This window comes from Megalobrama amblycephala, linkage group LG16 (assembly GCF_018812025.1).
Source record: "Megalobrama amblycephala isolate DHTTF-2021 linkage group LG16, ASM1881202v1, whole genome shotgun sequence".
NCBI classification, from domain to species: domain Eukaryota; kingdom Metazoa; phylum Chordata; class Actinopteri; order Cypriniformes; family Xenocyprididae; genus Megalobrama; species Megalobrama amblycephala.
Genome location: NC_063059.1, coordinates 38776622 through 38789469, shown reverse-complemented (window position 1 = coordinate 38789469; position 12848 = coordinate 38776622). Strand labels below are relative to the sequence as shown.

At 39.2% G+C, this 12848-nt stretch overlaps 1 protein-coding gene across 7 annotated transcripts in view; it reads right to left on the bottom strand.

The window, feature by feature from the left end:
* The window catches only part of LOC125248566 (NACHT, LRR and PYD domains-containing protein 3-like), a 45594-nt gene that overhangs the window by 31490 nt on the left and 1256 nt on the right, over window positions 1–12848 (bottom strand). For 5 of the 7 annotated variants that reach the window (XM_048160526.1, XM_048160525.1, XM_048160529.1 and 2 more), the window contains 3 exons: window positions 10962–12770; window positions 8781–8951; window positions 8172–8342 (listed from right to left, as the gene is read on the bottom strand). In XM_048160526.1, the coding sequence (XP_048016483.1) occupies window positions 8172–8342; window positions 8781–8951; window positions 10962–12770 (2151 nt within the window). The remainder of the gene's footprint in view (window positions 1–8171; window positions 8343–8780; window positions 8952–10961; window positions 12771–12848) is intronic. The other 2 variants (XM_048160531.1, XM_048160530.1) reach the window with 1 other exon arrangement.

Below are 12848 nucleotides of genomic sequence, written 5' to 3'. Positions count from 1 at the left end.
TAAGAAGCATCATTTTTTTGGGAGGGGGGTGAATTAAGTTATGCATTATACAACTCTTTATGCAGTTAAAATTTGTTTAAAGTTTATGCAGTTAATAGATTAAATTTAAAATTCAGCTCCCAGTCATTAAGTGAGCAATAGGGAAAATATATTGTATACTGCATTTTACATATTCTACTTGACTAAACTACTTGAATGTGTGTATTTGCTATTTAAAGAAGTATGTTAAATGCAGTATACAATATATTTTTTTGTAAAAATGCAGTATACAAAATATATAAATTACTGTAAATTTTACAGTAAAATACTGGCAGCAGGGTTGCCAGCCAGTTACTGTAATTTTTACAGTAGTGTTTCTGTAATTTAATTTACAGAATTTTACTGTATTCTCGATTACAGTAAAATTCTGTAAATTAAATTACAGAAACACTACTGTAAAAATTACAGTAACTGGCTGGCAACCCTGCTGCCAGTATTTTACTGTAAAATTTACAGTAATTTTTTAACAGTGTAGTTCCTAGTTCTGGCCTCCTCCAGAGGGAGTTGTTAGGCCATATGCCATTATCCCCTTGCTTATGTAGGCACAATTGTGAGATTAACAGCTAGGTCATAGACTGTTTTGACTCCCTGATGCTGTCTCTCAGGTGGTAGGCCCTTATCTTTGCGTAGATAAGTTATGCAGGTTTTTGCTAGGCCCCACTTCCTAGAACTTTCATGCTAAGGGAAATGAATTCCTCTGAGCCACTTGATATCTGTATTTATCAAGTTTGATTGGACGATGCTAGTTTTTAGCCTTTCGTCTTCTAGGCTTAGAACAGATTTGAGGATCTGTATGGGAATGTTTTTCCTTTTAAATAGCATGTATTTCAAAGTTTTCATGTTACTTTGAGTTCTAGATTTTTGCCCTACATATATATATGTGAGCTTACGTATGCTGCCACAGGTTAGCACCTGTTCTCTTAATAGTAGGCCCTTTTTGCTGTAAAGCGGCCTCTATTTGAGAGGATGGTGACTACATATTCCCCAGTTAAGAGGTGCATTTGTGTCACTGAGTGCATCACCTGTTGGATTGCATACTCAGGGTAGTTAGAACCACTTTTTGAGGAAAGTTGGTATCTATTTTAGCTCCCTGGTGATCTTGTTAGCGGTTATATTGCATATAACTCAGATTGTAGGCTTTATGATATTTAGCCTCCTTCTAGTTAGCAGTTGTTTTCTACAATGCTGATTAACTGATCATGGTTTGCTCACATATGTACACTACCACAGGCCCTGCCATGTGTTTGTTTGAGTTAGTAGGCCTTATAGCCTCCCTTAGACCACGTTGGCTTTGTTTGGTTCCCTTTAGTCACATGTTTAGGGTACATTGCCTGTTGGAATGTTTAGTTTGTATGTGAGCTTAATATGCTGCCACAGGTTGGCACCCGCTTATATATAGCAGGCCCTTTTTGAAAGAAAAGCGGCCACTATTTAAGTGTTCGGTGAACTCTTTCCCCGTGTTACCGAGTGCATCGCCTGTCGGATTGCATACTCAGGGTAGCTAGATCACTTTTTGAGAAAAGTTTGTATCTGTCAGCTCCCTTTCAGTTATCTGTTTATCAGCTATATTGCATATAACGGTGATTGTAGGCTGGATTGTTCAGCCTCCTTCTAGTTTGCCATAATTTCATATTGGCTGTTTAATGGATATCAGTTTGCTCACATACTGTTTTGATATTACACTGCTTCAGGCCCTGCAGCATGTTTGTTTGAGGTATAAGGCTTAATTAGCCTCCCTTAGACCATGTTGGTTGTATTGGTTCCCCTTAGTCACAAGAACTTAGGGTACTTTGCCTGTTTGGAAAGTGTAGTCTAGCACAGGTAGCAGTTGGCTTCCCATAGTTAGTGGGTTAGAGCTGGTTCCCTGTAAGCTTGGTTCCCTGGAAATTCATGAGCTGAAGCCACATGTCACTGAATCGGCAGGCCACTTCAGGCCTCCTTTTTAGTTTGCACGTTGGCACAGATTGTGTTTTTCTGTGCGGCTCTGGATGAGATGTCAGTAGTGAAACCTTACTGAGGGTTGGTTTAACCTATTGTTGCCTCTGAGTCGATGATTCTAGTTGAGCTGAGAGCCACCTAGCGCTTAGGTTGGATCTTTGTGCTCCTGGAAACGGCCACGAGACTTACGCCGTGTGTCCTGAAGGATGCTAAGCCTGCGGGCCGCCTTTTTTGGATACACTAGTGTTTGTTTAGGTGTATTTCTCTCTGAGAACTATTTCTATACACTTTCGTTGGCCAGGGGCCCAAGTGGTAGATTCAACCCCCTCTTTTGCGGGCTGTTTACCAGGCTTGGGACCTAAACACTGCCACGAGCTGATGCCATGTGTCTGTTGAGGTTATAGGCCTTCCAGGCCTTCCTTAATACGTGTTGGCGTACGCTGTACTCCTCTTGCTTAACCCTCTGGAGTCTGAGGCTGATTTGGGGCCTGGAGAAGTTTTGACATGCCCTGACATTTGTGCTTTTTTCAGTTGTTCATAAACATATTAATGGAAAAAGTGTCATTACACTGTATCCAGCACAAACTAGGCTACAATAATATGTGAGGAACATGTTTGTACATGTTTGTGTTTTTGAAGGAATAACATTTATGCGTGGTTATTGAAAAAACAAAAAACTTAAGTCACTGAAATAAGGCCAAAAAAAGTATAGTAAATCTGTGTTTACAATACTTTAGGGTATTGGAGGTTGTAAACTAGAGTTTTTGCTTCAAAATTATGCAAAAATTATGCTGCCTACTCCTTCATATAAAACAATATATTGATTTAGTTTTTGTAAGACACTTTTTGCCAAGAAACACAGTATGCATGGAGGCGTGAATCACCACTGAATAATGGGCCATTCTCACCTGAGAAGACAAAAGAATTGAATAGTAATGAGCTGAAATGACTTGCATATTAATGAGGCATTTCAGTCAGGTAGGCTGTGAAAAAAACCTTCTGTGATGTCAAGCTCATCTTCAAGCTTCAAGCTCATCATGATATATGAAACATACAGAAAAATATTATTACAATATAAAGTAATGGTTTTATATTATACTTTAAAATATAATGTATTTATGTGATGCAAAGAGTCTGAATATAGGCTTTTAGTTTAAAAGCATGCACATTTGGAGAAATATTGGATTCTCATATGCTTATGTCAATTTTCTATACAGAGTAGTTATATTTATTTAATATTCATTGTCATTACTATGAGCGCTGGTGTTTTCAATTCATCCTTGAAGTCGGAGGGCACTCTCTGTGCATTTTTAGTCCACAAATTCATCTAAAAGAAGAAGAGGCTATTCCATGAATGGAGTTTCCAATTCATACTGCAGCCGGAGGGCGCTAAAGAAACAAAAACTTATCTAAAATTCATCTATAGAAGAAAAGAAAACAGGAACTAACTGCATGTCTTCTACAAATCGCTAACCATGACTTTTACATCCAGATAAACACTTTTCAAGACAATAAATACACGATTGAGACGATGAATGCATGTATTGCCTCTGAATTTGCGTCTGAATAGCGCTGGCTCCGTGGGCGTGGCCGCATTAGCAGATAATGAGCTGAATCACAGACTTCTGACATGGCTCTCTTTTCATACAGATTACATAAACACAGAAGGGTTGTTTTCGATTTGACTTACATGATTTAAAACCTGACATCTTAACGTTTTTTTAGACATAAGTTTAATTTTTTCTGTGATTAGTATACACTAAGTTACAGTTCATTTTCTGAGAACTATCAGATTGGACTTCGTTCAGAGGGAGAGGAGAAATCACGCATCATGTTAGTTTTCTTTATTTTACAAAAAGCACAACATTTTGTTTTTACTCTGAGTGTATACAAATAAAAGAAGATATTCTATAGTTTCAATTGATATATTACTTATTTCTCTATGACAAAAAATGACGGAGTATTTTAAGTCTGTTTTGCTGCAATGTGAAAAAAAACCTGCAAAACGCGCCGGCGCGCTTTCAGACCTCAGAGTGTTAAAGAGTAAAAGGTGCTTTTACTGAGTACACTGCTCGTCGGATTGTGTTGGGTGGATTATCATAAGAGCACTGTGCAGCTTTCTGTTGCTGCCATGGAAGTTGTCTGTCTTCGCCTTAGACAGATGTTCAGAATGGCTTTACCAGAAACAGGCCTCTTTCTGAAGTTTACTTCTGTCTTTATGTATATAGAACTGTTGTCATGTTGTAGCCCCTCTCGGGCCTCCATGAGTATGTGCTCTTGGCATAGTCTACCTGTTAGGTGAGCTCTGCGCTTCCCCTTGGGGTTTGTAATAGTGCTTAGCTCCCTAAGCTGATTATGATGGTTCGGCCTTGATCAGGCCCCGTCTTAAGGGTCCGCCCCAGGCTGGTTTGTGCTCCCCTTTTCAGGGTTTTCAGCGCACAGCCTCCTCAGTGCGTTAATTAAGCACTGGGTAGATCCTAGGTTGAGCGGATTATCTCCCCTCGATATGAGGGTTCATAGCACTCAGCTGAGTTCTGCTCTCCAGGATGCCCGTCTCTACGCGTGGGTCTGAGCTGGTTTCTGCCTTTCTGCAGTCACTCTTACCTACTATCTTCCTGAAGAATGCGTTTTAGAGGCTCTGTATTCAGACAGGGTTGGCCTGAACTGAGTCTGTTCCCTGAGAAGACCAGGTCGGCCTCCCTGGTGGCAATGAGGGTGACCCTGCTCCCCTCGTGAGTGACTGGCCGAGGTTCCCTTTGGTTCCTTGGCCACATTCCCTTAAAGGGACCACTTTTCCTACAAGAAAATTGGGTTCTAGACGCCTTAGCGTTTCTCTAGGCTCTATTTGCTAGAAGAGAAAGATAGAAGCCTTTGGGAAGTTCAGCTTGGGCTGTTGGCCAAAGGGAATGCTATCACTGACAGCCTGGTGTAACCAGAGGGGGAGTTGCTGGGCAGTTTGAGAACTGCTTTGAGGCCTTTGCCTCAGCCATATTTTTGGCAGGCACTCCCCTCCAGCATGGCTGCGTGGGTATATCGTTCCCCAATGCGTTCTGTCAAACGCAGAGTGGAGTTCCCTTTCGAAAGGGAACGTCTCAGGTTACGTATGTAACCATGGTTCCCTGAGAACAGGGAACGAGACTCTGCATTCCTTTGCCATGCTTCAGGTTGCCTGCCTTCAGAACAGTCCCTCAAGACGATAAGATAGAGACTGTCTTCCAGGCGCTCCCTTTATACATCCGGGTCACACCGTATGACGTCATAGGCTGTCGCCGGCCAATAGGAATTGGAGTTGTTGGATAGTGCTTTCGACACCTGGGTCACGTGACGGTTCCCCAATGCGTTCTGTCAAACGCAGAGTCTCGTTCCCTGTTCTCAGGGAACCATGGTTACATACGTAACCTGAGACGTTTTTCAACCTTGTGAAACATTTTTTATCAGCCAAGAACTTTGAAAAAGTAATTCATGCATTTGTTATTTCCCGTCCAGACTATTGTAATTCACTTTATTATGGGATTAACAGCTCATCTATGGTTGACAAGATCACGTAAATTTCAGCACATCTCTCCTGTCTTTATCTCTCTCCAGTGGCTGCCTATAAAATTCAGAGTTGAATTTATAATATTAATTGTGGTTTTTAAATCACACCAGAACCTGCACAAAAATCTTTTATATGGAGCTTACAACGCCTAGTTTTACTATTCATAACCTCATCTGCATATCATTTCCATGCATATTCTCATCCACGTGACACCATGTTAACACCGTCAAAGGTACGAGACATTGGAAAATATTAGATACGGACTATAAATGCCGATTGTGCCATACACATTACATTGATAAAATCATCCAATATCCTCTTTATGTTTTAGAATAAATGTATCAAAATATTCATAAAAACAAAATTGTAGTTATAAAATACTTCTCAGATAAAGTTTTTAGAATAGATGTAATGACTGAGACAAATCAGACACAGTTATTTGTTAATTAACCAATAGTTTTAAGCTCACTCTGGGGTCTGGCTTCCATCCCCCGAGAAGTTCTCAGTTACAAGTTTTATTGCACCAAAGAATGCCGCATGGAGAGCAGAGAAGAGACCCACAAAAACATGCATCTTTCCTGCATTATCCACACATAACACAGACTCTCTTGCATTAATGTATAGACAGACTGTTCTATAAATGAACATGCACATTCCCAGGAAATGGTATCCATTATTACTGTTGCTGTATTACAATCATTGTGTTCACGTATGTACAGTATGTGTATGTTTTATGATACATTTAAGGTAACTTCAATCATGCCATGTTTAGTGTCTATGTGTTCGTATCGGGAAGATTTAAATGCTTGTGTATGCGGTATGTCCATACCTGCGCAACACATAAGTATTACAAGAATCTTTAATAGTTCTTATTCAAAGACTCAGCTTGTTAATCTGCTTGGTCATAAAAGCCCCGACAAGGGGGTGTGTTGTCACCCGGAAATACAACACCTTCATTGACTACATCAACCTTAAGAGTTTGGACTTTGACCAGAGGTTAAAAGCTAGAGAACAATGCCACTCCCTCTCTTTCCTTGCCTCGTGGACAACTGAACAGAACCGTCTTTGCCGAAGGCCTCTTCAGGCCAAGGCCTGTATAAACCAGCCATGTGCTCATCACCCAACAGACTGGCAACAACTTCAGACGAAATCCTCAAGATCTCTCCTCAACCTGCCGATCCGATGCTCCTCAGCCTAAAGGCATCTTGCAAGTATCGTACATTTTAACACTAAACAGCGATTTAGTATTGATTTGTAAGACTTACCTTTGCTATTGCTGAAAGAAACTGATGATTCCTTTCCAGATTGTCTTTGACTTTTTCCTATAGCTTTTGTAACAGTACCTCTTCTGGTTCAACTCTATCATTACTCGTTCTGACCTACGTGTGTGTGTGTGACCTTTGTTGTATGTTATGTGTTTGTTTGTTAGTTTAGTTATGTGTTTGTGAGTTAGTTAATAAAGATTGTGCACAATACATGTTTGGTTCTGACTCCGTCTGCTAATAAATTGCCTCTTAAGTTATATAGACCCCGAACCTATGCTCTAAGTAGCATGGTACAAAAAGAATGTTATTTTTCCATAACCTGGAAATGAACATTTCTTAGAATTAATAAACAATCAACACTGAGTGTTCACAGGACGAACAGGTTAATTGATTGTAATATTAAGCTTAATGTAGCTATATCCAGTTAATCTGATTAACAGATTTAAATATTCATAATTAATCATAATTAATAATCATACTGAGTTATGAATAATTATTAATATTTCCCCTTTGAGTTAATTCGCTACATAGAGTTGATTCATTCATTTCCACTGGCCAAATAGTGTTTTAATCGTTTTAAACACTTTAGATCAAATTTATCCAGTTTTACTGATAATGTGAACATATCTTTTATGATGTTTATGGGCTATTTTTAGTGGAAACAGATCCTACTTGTTTATTGCAGAGTAAATATACAATTGTCTGACTCATTGCGTCACTGACAAAGTATTTTAAAGAGGAAACGTGCAAATCTTGCCATAATATTGAAGTAAGTGTGCATCACTGATCATCGTTCTCACTGAAATATTTAGTCATAACATGAGATCTGCAGTTTAGTTTGAAGAGGAATTATTGTGCTCCTGTCACTCCTCACTGTCATTAAAACAGCGTGTCACAGGAAAAGTGATCAAAAGTTGCACATTCACTGTCTAAATATCATTTCTGTTTAACTTCTGCGTAATGACTTTCAGTGCTTATCGCCATTAATGAAAGTGGAATATTAATGTAAATGTGTTTATCAAAATGAAGACAGAGTTTAAAATCATTCTGTTTACTTCATTAATTTTAAGTTCGTACACATGGGTCAGAGTTAGTGTGCAGGTGAAGTTAAAATTAAGTTAGTTTTTATAAATCCCATCTTTTGTGTAGGAAGTGGCGTATGCCTCTTTCAGGACATGTTTTGTGTGTAACGGTTATAAATGAGGCCCATGTGCTGCGTTTCCTAAAAGCATCGTAAGCCTAAGAAGTTCTTAAAAACAATCGTACGACTATTCTTAATATTACGGTCTGTTTCGCAAAGCATTAATGAACTCACAGCAGCAGAAAGAGGCTGAACACTTCAAATATACTTTACTTTGTGATTCATGTGTGAGAGTCAAATATGATCTTACCACAGTTTCTCCAGTTTACAGTGAGGATCCTGTAGTACATCAGACAGCAGATTCACTGATTTTCCTATTCCATTCCCAGTCAGATACAGTTCTCTCAGGTGTGAGGGGTTTGATCTCAGAGCTGAAGTCAGAGCAGCACAATCTTCATCTGTGACTCCACAATAACTCAACCTGTAGAGAACAATGACACACTCTTCACTCTCTCAGTTCAGATCAGATCAGTTTAGCAGTGAATCCATTATTAAAGAGAAAATACAAACTTAATTATCACATTTTGATTTGTGCTTTGAGATATAAAATGTCACAGAGCACAAAACATGACGTGTGTGTGTTTGTGTGTGAACAGTAAGAATGAATCCAGCATGTTCTTCATTTCTCAGTTGTGTTGAGCTCGAGTCTGTTTAAAGTCAAGAGACTGAAATGTTGATTGTGTGAAAATGTGTATTTCAGTGTGACTCTCAGTCCTGCAGTATCATGTGACTGAGGAGCAGCTCATGTGTTCAATCATTTACAGCTCAATCAGCTGAACTCACAGCAGCAGAAAGAGGCTGAACACTTCAAATATACTTTACATTGTGATTCATGTGTGAGAGTCAAATATGATCTTACTGCAGTTTCTCCAGTTTACAGTGAGGATCCTGTAGTACATCAGACAGCAGATTCACTGAATTTCCTATTTTATTCAGTGACAGATCCAGTTCTCTCAGGTGTGAGGGGTTTGATCTCAGAGCTGAAGTCAGAGCAGCACAACCTTCATCTGTGACTCCACAATCATTCAACCTGTAGAGAACAATGACACACTCTTCACTCTCTCAGTTCAGATCAGATCAGTTTAGCAGTGAATCCATTATTAAAGAGAAAATACAAACTTAAAGCACAAATTAATATGTGTGATAATTGAGATATAAAATGTCACAGAGCACAAAACGTGATGTGTGTGTGTGTGTGTGTGTGTGTGTGTACAAGCATTTTTGTGATTTATGAGGACACACATTTGTATAATGACATGGATACATGCCACAATTAAAATAGCAAATAGCATAATAAATGGTTAAACTATCAAAAAAACATCAAACAACTTTCAATTCCAATATAATTTAACAATGTCAAATTCTTTTCCAAGTTTCATGGTCAAATTCACACTAATAAAAAAGGTTAAGATTTAATTAAATTAATATTCATGTATTTATTAACTTTAAACCAAGGGTCTTCAACCGGGGGTTCACAGCGGTACTGCAGGGGTCCGACAATTAATGTTTGATCACAGAAAATGTTTTGATCTCTTGAACTCAATGGCCAATCAGAGGAGTTTCATTTAGTCAGAATCCACTCACACACAAAATATTCATATCAATAAATTTTTGAAATTCTATTCCAATTATTTGTAATAGTAATGACTTATTAAATAATCTTAAATGTCTCACTGTACATTGTTATTCTTATGGTGGAGCCGCTGCTACACATTACATCTGCTCTTTACTAGAGAACCTGCACTAACTTCAGATACTCAGTGATTTGAATCTTAATTGTTCATCTGACAGTAAAATTAAAATGTATGACTCTGCTATGTTAACCATACATCAAATGTCTTAAATTATTTTATGTCATTCATTTAAAAACAAATATTTAGATATTTAAATTCCTTTTTTATGTGCGAAAACACTGACTTTGTTTGAATGAAGGAATTTTACATTGTGACGGTTTAGAAAACACATCAAAATACTGACCACTAAACTCTGGACAACTTCTGCAGATCTGAAGATTTATGAACTTTTATAGATGGAGCTGTTGAATGCTTGAATCTGATTGGCTGATGAATGTTCTAATGTGTGCGATTATTTTCAGGGAAACACACGACTGAAGTAGTTCTAGCAGGTCTTGACCACATTACAGTTCATATCACTTCACCAAAGTTATTTCAGTTATTTCATGAGGTCCTTACAGCCTACAACTGCAAAAGAAACAAAACCCACAACGACACTGACCAAGCAAATAAATATAGTAAACAATATGATAAAAACAATCAATTATTGTCAAGGTTTTTGCCACGAAATATGTTTTATGATGTCCTGAAAGGTCATACTCACTTTCTCCTACTCTCTCTCACATACAGTACACACACACACACACACACACACACATACAGTACAAACACACACTCACACAGAAACGTGTTGTCCGCGCTGCTCTGATGAATTAATCAGTTAAATAGTTTAGTAACTTAAAAGCTACATGACATTTCTCACCAGTGAGGAAATAACTGTGCAGTTCTTAATGTAGATAAACTTACAGTTTCATATTAGTAGAGACAATGCTGCTGAACACTGTTGAGAGACACAGACTCAGGTAGACTAATTCACATCTGCTTATTCTCTCTCTCTCTCTCTCTCTCTCTCTCTCTCTCAACTGCATTAATAACTGTATTATTCTGCAATCAATGGCTCAAGCCTCTGTTACTAGTTCTGAAATGATGCATTGGGATTAGCAACAGAGGATTGGGATGAGATGTGTAAGAAATTAGTCCCACACAAGAGTGTTTTAAGGACAAAAACATGACAAATGTCTTGAAATACAACATCTGAACAATGTTTTGAGGTGTGGTAACTGTAGTATAAGCAGAATATTTGACTCCGGGCCGTTGAATTATTAGAAAATCCGCTTCGAGTCGTGGCCGCATTACTAATTTGGGTGTGCCTTATTTTCGAATAATTCAACGGCCCGGAGTCAATTATTCCTTACTTATTCTTTTAATGTTTTAACAGTGAAGTGATTGTTCTCAAAGATACTTACTGAACTGATCTGGATTCTTTAATCACAGGCAGCAGCTTCAGAAAAACCTTCAGTTTTTTAGATTTATCGTTTCCTCCAACAAATGTATTAATATCAAACACATCCAGCTCCTTCTCTGATGTCAACAACACAAAAACTACAGCTGACCACTGAGATGAAGAGAGTTTGGCTTCCTTTATTCTCCCAGATGTCAGATACTGTTGTATTTCCTCCACTAGTGAATGATCACCCAGTTCATTCAGACAGTGGAACAGATTGATGGATTTCTCTGGAGAGTCAATGGACCTGATCTTCATCTTGATGTACTCAACTGTTTTCTCAATGCTGTCAGATCTGCTTCTTCTCTGTTTCATTAGTCCTTTTAGGAGAATCTGATGAGACTCCACTGACAGACCCAGAAGAAACCGCAGGAAAAGGTCCAGATGTCCATTTTTACTCTGTAGAGCCTCATCCACAGCTCTCTGATGCAGCTCAGATAATGAAACATGTTTTGATGAATTGTGTTTATAAAAGTCCTTAACTTTAGACAGCAAACTCTGTTTAGTGATTGGCTCAAACACATTTATGTTGTTGTTAGTGAAGGAGAGGTGCACATATAGAGCTGCTAGATATTCCTGAACGCTCAGATGAACAAAGCAGAAGACTTTCCCCTGATACCAGCCAAACTCCTCTCTGAAGATCTGAGTGCACAATCCTGAGTACACTGATGCTTCTGTCACATCAATGCCACACTCTCTCAGGTCTTCCTCATAGAAGATCACATTGCCTTTCACAAGCTGCTGAAAAGCCACTTTCCCCAGTTTGAGGATCATGTCTTCATCTGTCACGTTCTTCTCATAGTCCTTCTCATGTTTGATGTTGGTCTGAAGGATCAGGAAGTGTGTGTACATTTGAGTGAGAGTCTTGGGAATCTCTCCACTCTCTGCTTCGCTCAACATCTTCTCTAGAACAGCGGCTGAGATCCAGCAGAACACTGGGATGTGGCACATGATGTCGAGGCTCCTTGAGGACTTCAGGTGTGAGATGATTGTATTGGCCAGACTCTGATCACTGATTCTCTTCCTGAAGTATTCCTCCTTCTGTGGCTCATTGAAGCCTCGTACCTCTGTCACTCGATGGACACACTCAGAGGGGACGAGATCAGCTGCTGCTGGTCTGGAGGTGATCCAGATGAGAGCAGAGGGAAGCAGATTCCCCACAATGAGGTTCATCAGCAGCACGTCCACTGAGGCTGATTCACTTACATCACACAACCTCACATCGCTCTGAAAATCCAGAGACAGACGACACTCGTCCAGACCATCGAAGATGAACAACACTTTATATTTGTCACTGGATATTTCCATTTCTTTTGTTTCAGGGAAAAAGACATGAAGAAGATCTGAAAGATTGAGTGTTTTGTCCTTCATCAAATTGAGATCTCTGAAAGGAAGTGGAAATATGAGCTGGACGTCCTGATTCTCTTTCCCTTCAGCCCAGTCCAGGATGAACTTCTGCACAGAGACTGTTTTTCCAATGCCAGCGACTCCCTTTGTCAGCACAGTTCTGATGGGTTTGTCTTGTCCAGGTAAAGGTCTAAAGATGTCATTGCATTGGATCGGTGTGTCCTCTGTTGCTGCTCTCCTGGATTGTGTCTCAATCTGTCTCACCTCATGCTCATTACTGATCTCTCCACTCTCACTCTCTGTGATGTAGAGCTCTGTGTAGATCTCATTCAGGAGTGTTGGGTTTCCCTGCTGTGCTGTTCCCTCATACAGACACTCAAACTTCTTCATCAGAGTTGATCTAAACCTGTTGAGGACTTCATGGCTGTAAAATTAGAATACCACATTATTACATGAGTGAATAAGCACAATGTCTTTTAGCATTCTGTATCATAATCAATGC